The sequence below is a fragment of the Sitodiplosis mosellana genome, unplaced genomic scaffold (genome assembly GCF_009176505.1).
Source record: "Sitodiplosis mosellana isolate CC-2019 unplaced genomic scaffold, AAFC_SMos_1.0 Smas_scaffold_3021, whole genome shotgun sequence".
Lineage (NCBI taxonomy): Eukaryota > Metazoa > Arthropoda > Insecta > Diptera > Cecidomyiidae > Sitodiplosis > Sitodiplosis mosellana.
The window spans coordinates 30,715-46,258 of NW_022598263.1; the positions used below are offsets into that span (position 1 = coordinate 30,715).

General features: G+C 36.9%; 3 protein-coding genes across 3 annotated transcripts; all 3 read right to left on the minus strand.

The window, feature by feature from the left end:
- Window positions 1–11,984: 11,984 nt before the first annotated feature.
- On the minus strand, window positions 11,985–12,443 carry LOC129571635 (deoxynucleoside kinase-like). The gene has a single exon (XM_055451453.1). The coding sequence runs from the start codon at window positions 12,441–12,443 to the stop codon at window positions 11,985–11,987; it is 459 nt and encodes a 152-aa protein (XP_055307428.1).
- Window positions 12,444–12,854: 411 nt separating this feature from the next.
- Window positions 12,855–13,466, minus strand: LOC129571636 (uncharacterized). The gene has a single exon (XM_055451454.1). The coding sequence runs from the start codon at window positions 13,464–13,466 to the stop codon at window positions 12,855–12,857; it is 612 nt and encodes a 203-aa protein (XP_055307429.1).
- A 204-nt stretch (window positions 13,467–13,670) lies between these two features.
- LOC129571637 (uncharacterized) lies at window positions 13,671–14,789 on the minus strand. Its single transcript, XM_055451455.1, has one exon. The coding sequence runs from the start codon at window positions 14,787–14,789 to the stop codon at window positions 13,671–13,673; it is 1,119 nt and encodes a 372-aa protein (XP_055307430.1).
- Between the last annotated feature and the right edge of the window lie 755 nt (window positions 14,790–15,544).

Consider the following 15,544-nt stretch of genomic DNA (forward strand, 5'->3'; position numbering starts at 1 on the left):
ATACCAAAAAGGTGGGTTAGCGGGTGCTAGGTTGTTCCTGGGCCCCTATTATTTTCATCAAATAAATCGAGTGGGAGTGATAAATTCCACCTGGGAGCCTATTTTGGGTACCTCCCGAACATAAGTTCGATTTTTTGAAGGTTTTTCATAGGCTAGGTATCCTAGGGTACATCTGAGGTGGCTGGAAATTTAATGGTTTCCAAGTCTAACGAAGCACAAACGTTTGGTACTTGCAGAATTTCGTTTCCTATTCTGGTATTTGAGCAATCGTGCTAACAAATTTTTGCGTACAACGTACAGCGCACAGCGTATAGGGTACGACACACCCACATTAACATAGCAAAATAAATAGTCTTACCTCCGTAAGACGAACTTTTCCGCACCGTTTTCATAGCGTTCAGCTTTTATTCAGATTTTGCCTAGGATATTTATAAGAATTTTCAGAAAAAACAACAGTACGCTCATGTATTTTATGGAAAGTTGTACTATGATTCCGAGAATCTTGATGTTGGGTATTCAAATGAAATGAAACGTCTGATTGTCTTTATTGTCGTCTGAAAACTTTATTCTACTCTCTTTGAAAAATGCAAAATAATCAAGTATTGAAAAAACTGAACTTTAATCGAAGAACTGCAAATCAGTCAAATATTTGGAGAATGAACTTTGATTTTAATTAAATCAAAAAATGTGGACGGAAATAATAAGCTATCTCGACAAAATGTTTAATAAGCAAGTTGAATGAACTGATTTTTTTTGTTTCTTTTTTGATGAAATTAGACAAAAGTTACCGAATCGAAATCAATTGGTCATTATTGCGATGCAACACTTGAAAATAAGTATCCAAACACTTTAACAAAAACAAAAATGTGTGTATTATTTATTGTGGAAACAGCTGTAGTTTGTTTCGTATATTCTTTTGATGTGATTTCGTAGTTCGCTGGTCTTTTTTAAATTATCTGTTTCGTGCTGATTGATTTTTAGATGGTATGTTGCAGGGTTGTGTCCCAAAATGATGGTTGTGGCGTATGCAATCGAGAAAATGCCACAGGAACATCCATCTGGTTGCAACGTTGCCGGTTCGATGAATTGATACTGTGCTCCGGGGTACAGGCGAGTGAGGATGTATCGTTAATATACGTCCAATCTTTTGCCATGATTGCCCTCCCCGTGTAGACTGTATAGTGAACTGTGGTGTAATGGCCAAGAAAGCTGGCCCGGCTGATATGTTATGTGCAGATCGTCTCGTGGCTAGAAGTCGTTTGTATCGCTCTTGTTTTTGTCCATAGCAGACTGAATGCATATTGAATGGTATGGTTCTGTTTGCGTCCACCAAATTTATAATGAACATATCGATTGTCAAATCATTTAAGAATTCTGTTCCAACAATTTGATTTGTGATTAAAGGTGTCAACGAACACCGACTCTGTTCGTTCGTTCGTTCGTGGGCGCTTCAAAAATTGACGAACGTTCGTTCGTTTGTTCGAAAATTTTTGGATTGTTTACGAACGTTCGTTCGTTTGTTCGAAAATTTTCCACGAACAAACGAACACGAACATCGAACTGTTCGAAATTCATACAAAAATTCGAACTTTCGGAAAATTTACGAACACACGAACAATTTTCCACTGTTCGAACCTTTTCATGGATTTTCGAACGTTCGGGGACAATTTTTCCATCTTCACAAGGAATATTTTGAGCGCTCAACTCAATTTAATCGTTGCAACGATTGCCAAACAGCAATGTTTTACCTCCGTGCGAGTGTGTGGCCAATCGTTGCAACGATTAAATTGAGTTGAGCTCAAAATATTCCTTGTGAAGATGGAAAAATTTTCCCCGAACGTTCGAAAATCAATGAAAAGGTTCGAACAGTGGAAAATTGTTCGTGTGTTCGTAAATTTTCCGAACGTTCGAATTTTTGTATGAATTTCGAACAGTGCGATGTTCGTGTTCGTTTGTTCGTGGAAAATTTCCGAACAAACGAACGAACGTTCGTCAATTTTTGAAGCGCCCACGAACGAACGAACGAACAAAATTCGACTTTTTTTCGAACTGTTCGTGTTCGTTGACACCTTTATTTGTGATTGATTCTAGATCTGTATTCTTTGTAGTTTCACACAAAACTCCGATTTCGTAGTAAAATTCATCCTCTTCCAACATGGGAAAATCCACATTGTTGAGAATAAATGAGACTTCAGAGGCGCTCTCACATTCGCTATCAGAATCACTATTCAATACCGATTGGATACGAAAAAAAAGCTGGGTTAGCGGGTTCTAGGTTGTTCCTGCGCCCCTATTATTTTGATGAAATAAATTGAGTGGGAGTGATAAAATCCACCTGGGAGCCTATTTTGGGTACCTCCCGAACAAAAGTTCGATTTTTCAAGGAATTTTAAACTAACATACCGATTTAATACCAAAAAGGTGGGTTAGCGGGTGCTAGGTTGTTCCTGGGCCCCTATTATTTTGATAAAATAAATTGAGTGGGCATGATAAAACCCACCTGGGTAGCCTATTTTGGGTACCTCCCGAACAAAAGTCGATTCTTTGAAGGTTTTTCATAGGCTAGGTATCCTAGGGTACATCTGGGGTGGCTGGAAATTTAATGGTTTCCAAGTCTAACGAAGCACAAACGTTTGGAACTTGCAGAATTTCGTTTCCTATTCTGGTATTTGAGCAATCGTGCTAACAAATTTTTGCGTACAGCGTACAGCGTACAGCGTACAGCGCACAGCGTACAGGGTACGACACAACCACATTAACATAGCAAAATAACCACTGTATCGTGCTTTTTTGTGTCGAAAATGCATAGAAAAATGGTTTTTCGGGGTACCTAGTTTTTGGAGTGATTACAATACTTTTACTCACGACATGGGCGTGCGAAAAAGTAATAAATGTAACAAAACAATCAATAAAACTAACATTACGTTTAATGAAACTGCCAGATTGAGAAAATAATTTTGACAATATAGGCAATAGAATTGCCAAATTAGAAAATAAATCTGATAAAATGGGTATAAAATTCACATTTTTTGCAATAAATTTGACGTAAATTTATCTATTTGGTGCTTGCTATTGTCAATTTTATACCCATTTTGTCAGATTTATTTTCTAATTTGGCAATTCTATTGCCTATATTGTCAAAATTATTTTCTCAATCTGGCAATTTCATTGAACGTAATGTTAATTTTATTGATTGTTTTGTCACATTTTATTTCGATTTGTTGTTGATTTTGTTGAATTTTTTTGTCAATTTTATTGCCGTTTTGTCATCTTTATTGGCGATTTGTAAATTTTAAAGGAGGTTTTGTTTTTAATCCTTATTATTTGTCTTGCTAATCTGACTATGCGGCAATCTTGACGTTCAAAGATAGAGACGCATTTTTCTCGATGCACTCTACTGGAACTACATTTATGACTGCAGAACCAAACATTAATGCAGCTTGAACACTCGATTTTGTGCGTTGACACCTTGCCACATTCGAAGCAGCCTTCACCTTTGCACTCCAAATATTCAATGTAAGCAAACGGAGGTACAGCCATCACAACATCGCCAACAACAAGGTCCTGTGCGTTACAATATTCCTACCGAATTTTTTGCTTTCTTTGAAAGCAAGAACATTTGACATATGAGGGAACGCTTCATCCGCTTCGTAGGTCAATTCGATCAAGGGAGCTGCAAGTTGCCTTCTACCAATCGTCTTGCTCGATACTTAATCGATAGTTAAAAATCGCTTTATCGACTGTGGCTTGGGGACGTGCAAAGGGTTTCAGAAGGTTGTCTAACAGTGGGAATGCCTCATCACCGAGGAAAATATGCGACGCTAGAATATCCAAGGCGGTGCACTGAAAGAACTACGTCGCTACTACGCGCCCAGATGACAGTTGTTCTTAATGGATAAAATACAACGAACGTACTCCTCTGTATATGCTGATCACTAAATAACTGTTTCTTTCTTTAATGTGTGTTTTTTAAAATATTTTTTTACTAGCAGATTGTAAAATCTATGACAATTACACTCATTTATATTTGCGGTTTGAAATCAACAATAAAACATTTATTATCCTATAATAAGTTCAACATTTAATTTCAATGAACAATTTTCATTACTCCTAAAATACACACATCCCATCGATACTCAGTCGATTGACGAAACGAAATTTCATTTGTTTCAGTGAAAATTAAAAAAACTTTTGCCAGTGATTGTTTTATCAATTTCATTTTCTATTTAAATTTACTTTTTGATTTTATTACTTAGGTTAAGTATTCACTTCGTGAGAGAACTGTCAATGACTGTCAACGAACAGACACACAATAACGACGAACGACGTATATAAGTAATAAAAATTTGGTAAATATAAAATAGAAATATAAAAAAATAGTGACATTTATTTTAATAAACGTGAAGAAAAGTGTTCGAAAAAGGACATAAATGAGTCGGAGGTGGAAGCCGACATTCAACAAGAAATGTTTCAGCCAGCCATTGATGTTTTTGCCAATTTCGAACTCTTCGTCAAAAGTCTTGAGGAAAAAGGTTTAACGCCCCGATACACACCAAATTTTTACACTTACGATGCACACCTCGGGTCTGGCCAGACCCCATGTATTTACATGCATTTATATGAGAATAAGGTATGCATTCCATCTCATTTTTCACGAGACTGATAAAAGATAAGTGATATCTGTCTTCAGCAAAGTTATTGAGCAAGTCAAGTACTACAATTTTTTTCTGTTCGCCATCTCCTTATCTCTTATCAGTTCCGCGAAAAATGATAAGAAGAAACTCGCGTTTTTCGCGGTTTTTCGCGCAACTGATAAGAAATAACGAATTTATGTCTTGAGCAAAGTTGTAGTACTTGATCTACCCTACCACTTTGGCGAAGACAGTCATCATTTATCTCTTCTTTATCTCGTTATCAGTTACGCAAAAAATGATAATCAAAACCATCCATCATGCTAGCGGTCTTCTGCTGTTTTTCGCGTATTTCACGTAACTGATAAGAGATAAGTGATAACAGTCTTCAACAAAGTTTTAGGGCAGATGAAGTAGTACCAACTTTGCTCAAGACATAAATTCGTTATCTCTTATCAGTTGCGCGAAAAACCGCGAAAAACGCGAGTTTCCTCTTATCATTTTTCGCGGAACTGATAAGAGATAAGGAGATGGCGAATAGAAAAAAATTGTAGTACTTGACTTGCTCAATAACTTTGCTGAAGACAGATATCACTTATCTCTTATCAGTCTCGTGAAAAATAAGATGACATGCATACCAAATTCCAATACAAATGCATCAGCGCCGTAGCGTGACAAAAATTTCAGATGGGGCTCAGCCCCGGCAATTTTGAAAAAAAAATCTCAATTCAAATATATTTTTTTACTTTTATTTAACCTTCAAACCGTCCTTCGGGTCAAATTGACCCAACGCACTTTTCCAACGTGAATTAAACATAAAAAAAACAATATTATGAAGAAATATTGGTATGGATGTGTGCATTGGACCTCTGGCTATGCAATGTATATGTGTATAATGTACATATAGTACATATGTGTGATACAGAGCGTTATAACACACACGTTCTCTATACGTCCTTCCGGGTCAGATTGACCCAGCTCTTTTTTCCATATTTTTTGTATGGGAAACTAGTTAAAAGAACGTGTGAAGGCTTTATACCATTTGTGCTTTTTGCAATAATATGGAGCCGCCATGATTATTTACCAATCAAAATAAGTGAAATACAGTGTATTTGAGTACGTACCTTCTCCACTAATGCTTGAAGCACAATGGTATAAAAATCTGCAAGAATGTACGCCTCGTTCTTTGTATTTTTTTCCTTCAGGGATTGCAGTCCCTGAAAAACTAAAAAAAATTGTTTTACAACTTTTCGAATTGGCCACCATTTTGGCCGTAGCCGGCCTCTGAATATTATAATGTGGCCGTTTTTCCAACGGCCACTTTGGCTCAACCACTTCACTTACAGCAAACATATGCATATCGTTGGAAAGGCCTTTGAGAGTACATGTTATTTTTAGTAAAAGTATATTCAAATCAGTGGCCATTTGGCCAAAATATGGCCATTGGCATTATTTTGGCCAACATTTTCAAACGGCCATATTTTGGCCAAATGGCCGCTGATTTGAATATACAGGTTTTCCATTCGATCACATGTCATATTGATTCGTCCGGGAATGCTGATTCGATTGAGCGTTGAAAACGATGACTCACAAATAGCTGTAGAGCAGCCAAATGTTTCTACGGCTTCAAGCAATTGGCAAGTATCAGTGAAAGTGCCTTCCAACGGTGTAATTGTTTCAAGGAAGTTGAAGTTTATATCTTCACATTGCGCTTTGTTGGTTTCATAAAACTTCTTCACGCATTTCAGCTCACTCTCCTCTGGAATTTTGATGCCGACAGATTGGAGTGGCATCAAGCTTTGACGGTCAAATTCAAATACAGAATCTAATGCGATCAGAACATCCGAAATTTCCTTGAAACGACGTGACATTTCAGACAAAGTTAAGTCCAAAATTGTATTGAATGCTCCGCGTTGTTTTTCTTCAATCAAATCGTCACTTTGTAAATCGGATTGTGCGCGACTGCGAGTAACGCGTGCAGTAAGAAGGCTCATCTGGTTCACTTTCATCCAAAAGATTCGTAGCTAACTGAATATAATTTTTCAACTTATTTTCGTCCTTCATAGCTTCAATTTCATCAATGACTTGGTCAATGACTGTTTTTCCGGTTCTGAAGCCAACATCACATCACGACTTTGTAATACTTTATCAGCTGGAGCGATTGACTCAAACAAATCTTTGAAGAAAACCAACAAAAACGCAAAGTCCATATTGGATATGGCAATCACAATTCCGGTTGCGCTTACAATATCATCGGCTTCAAATATTCTAGATTCATTTTTAATAACGCCATTTTGTTTATAAAGAATTTTTGGCTTATAAACAAAATCACTGAGTTCGTAGAAAGAGAACAGCCAAGTGGATAAACAATAAAGTATACTGTCTATCGCGGTGTTCGTTTATAGCGATTCGTAATAACGCAGTTGTATGAGTATAAATAAAGCGCCCAGATTATTTTCCGCTCAAGGCCTGACTTTTGGCCGGAAAAGCGATCAAAAGTGTGGGCAATTTTTTTCTGAAATTCGGGCAAAAGCCGGGAAAAATTTAAAATGTGCGTAGGATTTTAGATCCATAAAAATTACAGCTTTATTACGATTTCTTTGGTAAAATTACATTGCTATTGCTAGTATATTGGCAATTCATTTCAAATTAATCATAGTAAAAAAATCTGCCTGCGACATAAGCAATGTTTGTCAGTTTCAGCATGTTTCTTTAGGCTGCCTTCACCTTTGCTATCAATTTTGAACTGAGAATTACACCATTTGCACATTGCGCTGCTTTCATCGCCTTTAACCGCTGCTAACCACTTGTATGTTTGTAACCAGGTCTGATTGAACTTACACTTTCCCGCACGATGATAACGAAAGGGCGAACAATTGTAGAGCGCCGCTACAGAGTGATGACAACACTTAGTTCAAATTTGTTCGCGCTCAAATTCACTCCGTCATATTCATTCTTGTTTTCATGTCGAACCAGTGAAAAAAATAATAAAAAAATAAAAAAAATAAATTCGAAATAAAATAAAATACAATTTAAATTAAATCCGCACATATTTTACATGTTTTGCTGGTTGTCGTATGATTCAGCAATAATCCATAATGGTGACGAAATATTATGAAATATTGCGAAATCATATAACAAACAAAAAAACATGTAAAATATGTGCGGATTTAATTTAAATTGTATTTTATTTTATTTCAAATTTATTTTTTTTAATTTTTTTCACTGTTTCGACATTAAAACAAGAATGAATATGACGGAGTGAATTTGAGCGCGAACAAATTTGAAATTTTTTCTTTCGCATTCTGCCGTTCTCCAGTAGTGGCGCTCTACTATTTCACACTCCATGTTTTACATTGAAAAATTGACAGAATATTGCCGGGTGCACTTTCCCCCCATTATTTCAAAATCAAAAAAAATTATCAACACAAAAATTAGTTTAATTTGTTCGACTTCAAATTCGATTGGTTTGGCACTTCTGAATTCAACTCGTTGATTGATTATTGCACAATGAGCCGCCCAAATAAAATGAGTCACAAAACAAATCATATTGTGATCGATGCAAAATTGACGCACGCAAACACACGAAAATTGCATGATAGAAAAGCGACCGCCGCTGTTACAGCGCTCAGCTGTTCTACGAATACACACAGCAAAGAACGACGAACTTGGTTGAATTCTTGACAACTTCGACATTTCGATGTACACACACATATAAATACGTATGGTGGATTGGAAAACGTCAGCAATGAACTATACTAACACTTGGTGTAGCAAGTTCATCGAATGTGTGAACGGGTGACAATATTCGATGACTTCAAAATCATATGAAAAACCACACAAGTGTTGACAGTGCAAACTCACGATTTTTTCAAAATATTTCTTTGGAAAACAAATCGTGGATGAAGCCTAGGCTTTGCAGAGCCCGAATATCAACAATAAAGGAAAATAAATGAATATAATTCCCAAACAAATAATGTATATAAAATGTATGGCGTTTCCAATCTCACCACTGTTCACCACAATCAGTCAAAGCATTAATGTGAATGACGCATGACAAAGTGACTTTGACAGCACACGCATATGAATTGATGTCATGTTTACAGTCGGAAAAGTCAATGCAAAATCTCCAGTATTCAGTTTCAGTCTACTTTATGCATATTGAGCAATTTTCGACTCGACTACAGCTTTACATTTTGTTTATAACTAAAATTTTTGTCGATGCGACAGACTGTTTTGTTTGCATGATAAATCAGTTGAAGTGAAATACGCGATTATATTCGATTTTAGTGTATTTAAAATTTTTAAATGTAGAATAAAGAAAAAAGCTGGGCAAGCCGGGCAAATTGCTTAAAAGGTCGGGCATACCGGAGTCCGGCATCGGGCAGCTGTTTTTGGTCAAAAAGGCCGGGCAAACCGGCCAAAAGCCGGGCATCTGGGCGCTTTAAGTATAAATAAATTTCAATGAATCACTTGTCTGCGCTCATTTGATGAAATTCGATCGATTTTTTTTTCTTCAGAGCCTTAATGTGAAAGCATTTTGAAATAATGTTTCAAAAAATTCTAGATGGGGCGCAGAAATTTCCAGATGGGGCTGAGCCCCAAATGCTTGTATGGACGCTACGGCGCTGAATAAAATTGTAATTGTAATAAGATTGTAATAAGTATCTTATTACTTTTGGTGCAAAAAAAATCGCAAAAAAAATTTCATGTAAAAAACATGTCAAATTTTCCAAGTCACATTTTTTTTCAACATTTTTTCGTCTGACAAAAATTGACATGTTCTTTACATGAAACTTTTTTTGCGATTTTTTTTGCACCAAAAGTAATAAGATACTCATTACAATCTTATTACAATTACAATCTTATTACCGTAATAAGATGGACTTATTACTTATTACGCATCTTATTACAAAGTAAGATAGACTTATTACAGTAATAAGTAGGTAATAAAGTAATAAGAATTACATTTTTTTACTTCTACAGCCCTGATATAAATTCAATAGTACGAATATTCTGTTTTGCATTTTTCATTTGTACTTTATTTTCGTTATAGCTATAATAAACATACGCTACATTTTTCTTTGCCAAAGAATATGAACCATTGGCATTTTGAATGATTTGGATATCATCTTCATTAGGATTTGAAATTTTGAAATAGGTATTCATTGACACCAAGCATGACACAGGCATCATTACAAATCCATGTGAAGCATTCACGATAGAAATGAATTGATTTACAATTTGATGAGGTAAATCATAATCGTTTGCCAGGATATTATTGTCAGAAAAGCAGAACGTTTCGGCCTCTCTGAATGCAAATTTTCGTTTAGTTTCGAAATATGAAGCGCTATCTTTGAATTCACTACAGAGCTCTTCATTACTATAAGAGTCTATGAATTCGAAAAATTTTCGAACTTCTTCGTGCACATCTTGCACGTTCGCGATTTGCATTTTGGCCCCTTTGAATAAAATAGTCGCCAATTCATTGGTAAAGTTCATAGTCCATTCGTGTTCTTTGCATAAATTGTTGATCTCACGAATGATTGCCTTCCGTTCCTTGGCCGATAGGCGTCCATGAATTTGTTCTCCGGCTATCGAACAGATCTTTACACCGATGTGTTTGAATTGGGGAACAGTCAATTTGCCATTTAGGTAACAGTATCCGACCGAGCCATTTGCTAGAACGCGCCATGTGCCAAATCCGCCCTGATTATGATCAAAGGTCAGCGTAAATGGTAGTCTTAAATAATTTATCGCAATATGATGCAGTAACAATCGAGTGTTTAACGAAGGAGTACCACCGAGGTCAATCATGATTACCTTCTCATCTTTGCCGCGCTGTGCTAACTGCCTACGTATCTTAGGCATGTAGTTTTGAAGGTTATTGTCACCTTTCAACTCCCAGATTGCAATTGTCCTCTTTGAAATGGACATTTTGTCCGTGCGCAAATGAAATACCTGAAAATACATTGGAAGTATGATTAAATTCGATTGAAATTAAAAGTAGGTTTAGTAATTATTACACAAATGACGTGGCATAAACGTCGGTTTAGTGTAATGGCGATTATAGAAACGAAAAAATGATCTTACTTTGAGTTGTTGAGTTTGACCCTGCATGTAATTGATTGTGGTTTCATTCTCTGTCCCTTTGGAGAAGCATATACGAAGCGGACCCCATGCGCTGTTCAAAACTTTTCGTCGTACGATCCATAAATCCTTAATTTGAATTTCAAGCAAGGTAAAAGTATTCTCGACACAACAGGCCCGTAGCCAGGATTGATTGTATGGGGTGGCATGACCAATTTTTGGGGTGACGCGTAATTTTCAATTTTTCAAAAGAAATTTTTGATATTTAATATCTTGAAACTTAATTTTGGCTTGATTTATTGTAAAATTTTCTTCAACTGTCGTCGATTTCGGCTTTCTTGGACTGGCGGCAAATCATTTTCAACCATAAATTCAGTTGCTTTAGTTTCAAATTCGTTGAAACTTTTTTTTTGTAACTTTTTTATGTCCTCGATGACCAAATCAATCAGTGGGATTGCTCTGACGTAGCTCATTTCTCGCGACTGATGCAATTTATTGGCTGGCTCCAATAAATCTAATTTATTTCCCATTTTTATGCTCAGCGACACATATGTAAACAATAAATGTCGCAGACGATAAATATTCGTTATAAACAAAAGCCTATCGAGAATGATTTTATAGGTCTCAATATCAAGTCATTATAGAAGATGGAATAAAATAAAATTCAGAAGTCGTTCGGCAATTCGTTTGGAAGTGTATCGTTCGGCTGTTTTTTGTGTTGACTAATACTATTTGAATAGAATAGAACCGATTTCTTAGAGGTTTTGAATATAACTGAACTTTATTTCTTATTTTTCTATGACAAGATTTCTTAGTTTTCAAATATGGTTACTAAGACTATTCATATTCTCCCACCCCAAAATGTTACATTTTGCTTGAATTTTTTCATATTCTTTTACAATTTCGGTTTCATTCAAATCGCCGTTTAAAATGATGATGGGTATAGATGACTCTTTCAATAACCATTTGTCGTGTAACCTGGGGGATAGACACAAGATCTGAGATACGTTCGTTTTTCAAAATACTTAATTGATTTTGTGTAGAGGTGTTCAGATTCGTGAAGATTCATTGAGATTTGAAGGGATTTGAAAAGATTTGTAAAAATCTTACTAATTTGTTTGACCTTCTTGACAAGTCAGCCATTTTGATTTGAGAAGATTCATAAGGATTCATAGAGATTCAAAAGTATTTGGATTTGCTCGAGTTTTGAGATTCCTATAGATTTGAAAAGATCTAAAAAGATTCAAGTTTTAAATGTTGTGTCTACCCCCTAGCATGTAACTCATGTAGAATTTTCAGGTATTCCAAACTCACGCCATTTTCTTCTTCTCGATCACGCTTCCTCATTCGATTTAAGGCAATCTCCGGTGATGTTCGCAAATATATGAACAAGTCAACTTCGGTCGGGCTGTTTGTGATGCTATAGATTGATCTTTCCATTATCTTGTAGTTTTTATCGGTAGTCCTTGAATGATTTTGAAGCATGGTGAGAGCTACATAGCTTTGGAATGGAACGAACCATTCGTTTCGGTTTTTGAACATTAGATCGAGCAAATTAACACCTTCAAAATTGCTCCATTTTTCCACTGGTTCGGGAAGAATGTCAATATTGGTGAATTTGTTGAAATAATTCAGCAAAGTGCTTTTTCCGGAACCGATGTTACCCTCTACGACTAAGGTAAATGGTTTTTTGGCAACAACTGATGGGAATGATGTCAGCATGATTACGTTTTGTGTTCATCAATCGGAAGCGGGGCCAGTTTGATAATGGGACGAACATAAGTTCCCTCTTTGGTCTTAACTGTACAGACTCTGATCAAACCATCTGGTCCAGGATGCGTTTCAATTATCCTCCCCATCAACCATTTGAGTGGTGGAAAATTCTCCTCCTTAATTAACACCACATCACCAATTTGTAGATTTTGTTGTGTTGTCAACCACTTCTGACGCTGTTGAAGAGAGTGTAAGTAACTCTTTTTCCAAAGGGCCCAAAATGACTGTACTCGTTTCAGCGTGGCTCGATAGCGATGAGTAAGTTGAACTGAAACTTCCAGAACATTTGGCTCAGGTACGGATGTCATTGCGTCTCCAATCAGAAAATGTCCCGGAGTTAGATAAGTCAAATCTTCTGGATCATCGGACTTCTTCGTCTTTTCGAAGCATCGTGCGTGCACCAATGAAATTTGTACATCGATCTGAGTAGAGATCACTGCATTTACCTCGTCGAGCAATGAATCTCTGGAAACTCATTGAAAATGCTTCTGATGATAGATCGATTACGGGTTCCAAGTGAACAGCTTTGATGGTCATGCACACAAATAAAACCACGTATCCTTTGTAAATTCTGCTACCTGGCTTCTTTGAAGTTCTCAGCAAAATGGGTCCACACAAATCAACTCCCGTATGTAGAAAAGGCCGTTGACATGGTGTAACACGGACAGCCGGTAAGTTGGACATTAACTGGCTCGCTGTTTTAGGCTTGTTTCGAAAGCATGTGACACAGTTGGTTATCACTGATCGATGTGGATTTCTTCCGCCGAGTATCCAATATTTCTGTCTAATTTCAGCCAAGGTGAGTTGTACGCCGGCATGCAATGCAAGTTGATGATGATGTTGGATAACCAATTTGCTGAAATGGCTTTCTTTCGGCAGAATGAACGGATGTTTTTGGTCATAACTGGCTTCCGAAAAGCTTAATCGTCCACCAACACGCAGTAATTCATTTTCATCCAAAAATGGATTCATTTTTGAAAGCGGATGTTTAACTTTGCTTTGACTTTGAACAAGTAGCGCTATGTTTCCAAAATTTTCCTTTTGCACAAAGGAAATCCAACGAAGATTAGCATTATTCAGTTCAGTAACGCTAAGCGATCCCTTTTTAACCTCTTGTTTGTTGTTCAAATATTGAAAAAATCGACGGAACCAAGCAGTATATCTCAATAATTGAACTTAATCGAGAAGATATTGAGTTGGAGTTGAAACTACGTTGACAACATTGATTTTGATAGGTTTCAACTCATCAGCCAATTCGATTTCTCTCACCGCTTCCTTCTCCGTTTTTGTATTAGAGGGCCAGGTATTTTCGGGCGATCTCAACCAAGCTGGTCCCGAGAACCAAAGTTGGTTGTTTTCAAGCTCTGATGGAAACAATCCCCTTGATAACAAATCAGCTGGATTTTCCTTAGTTGAAACATATCTCCATTGATGTGATTCGGTTGTCTGAAGAATTTTTGTGATACGATTTGCGACAAAGATTTTCCATTTTCTCGCATCACCTTTCAGCCAATGAAGTACGACTTGTGAATCACACCAAAGGAATACATTCGAAGCGTTAAAACTTTGATGACGAATAGATTTTTGTGTATACTTGATAAGTTTCGCCAGTATCAAAGCAGCCGATAATTCCAAACGTGGAATTGTTTGAATTTTGATCGGAGAAACCCTTGATTTCGAGACAATGATTTTTGAGTGAATTTCTCCGTTTTCATCGATACAACGTAGATAAATACCAGCACCATACGCTTCAGTTGAGGCATCCGAAAAACCATGTAATTGAAATGATGAACAAATCGGGGATGCTCCAATCCAACGCGGTATTTTGATTGAAGAAAGTAAAGGCAGCTTGCCGATGAATTCCTTCCATTCGCGAAGTGTTTTTGTTGGCAAAGGGTCGTGCCAATCAAGATTTAATGACCACAATGATTTCATGAAGATCTTGGTTTTCACAGTGATCGGTGATACCAAGCCAAGAGGATCGTAAATGCGAGCGATTGTTGATAAGACGAATCGTTTCGTTACGATCTCTTTGTCCTCATAACTAATGTTGAAATTCAAAGTGTCCGAAGAGGTATTCCAAAAGATACCAAGCGTTTTGATTTTCTTATCCGGATTGATGAAAAATGGTATGCTAATTTCTCGATCAGACTCTGGAACCGCCGCTAAAATTTCCTCCGAATTACTTGCCCACTTTTTGATACAGAAACCAGCAGAATCGAAAATATGTATCAAATCTCGTTGAATTTGGAGACCGCTACTAACGTTGTGGGAACCGGTGATGGTGTCATCCATGTTTCATCACTTCCGCAACTTGTGGAAATTCATTGCTATTCAGTTCAGCAAGTTTTTTGACACACTGATTCGCTCCACAAGGTGCATAATTTGTGCCAAATCCCAGTCGGCTGATACCATACTCTCGCAATTTTTCAGACGGATTGTCTCTCCAAAGAATTCGTTGATAAGTTATATCGCATTCAGCAACACGAATTTGGTGATACATTTGTTGAATATCACCAATGAAAGCTACTCGATGAAATCGCCAATTCAGTAAAATCGATACTAAATCGTTGAGAAGCATTGGTCCGGTGAAAAGCACTGAGTTCAACGAATTGCCGTTTGAAGTTATTTTTGCGGCATTGTAGACTGGACGCAAACGAGTTGAAGTGCTGGTTTCTTTGATAACGGCATGATGTGGCAGATAGAAACAGTCATAAGCAGCACGACCGTCTTCGGTGTAATATAAACGGTCCGATTCTGTATCGAAAAGTTCATGCATGTGACCTTGAACCAAGTAATCGTTGATGTTTTTTGCGTATTCTTCTTTGAACTTTGGGTTGTACGCAAATTTTCTTTCCAATTGTAGAAATTGTTTTAGCGCATTTTCTCTCGATTTTCCCAAAACAGCTTCTGGATGCAGTGGTGTGCGAAATGGAAATTTCACGATGAAACGGCCTTCCTCGTCTCTCCGATAGATTGAAGAAATCAATCACGTATTGATCTTCATGGCTGTGTATTCTTTCTTCCGAAATCTCTTCAATTTCAAAGAA

What these genes read in the sequence shown, in the direction of transcription:
- LOC129571636 (XM_055451454.1), bottom strand. Translation starts at nt 13,466, where the DNA reads ATGAATCCATTTTTGGATGAAAATGAATTACTGCGTGTTGGTGGACGA.
- LOC129571637 (XM_055451455.1), bottom strand. Translation starts at nt 14,789, where the DNA reads ATGGATGACACCATCACCGGTTCCCACAACGTTAGTAGCGGTCTCCAA.
- LOC129571635 (XM_055451453.1), bottom strand. Translation starts at nt 12,443, where the DNA reads ATGCTGACATCATTCCCATCAGTTGTTGCCAAAAAACCATTTACCTTA.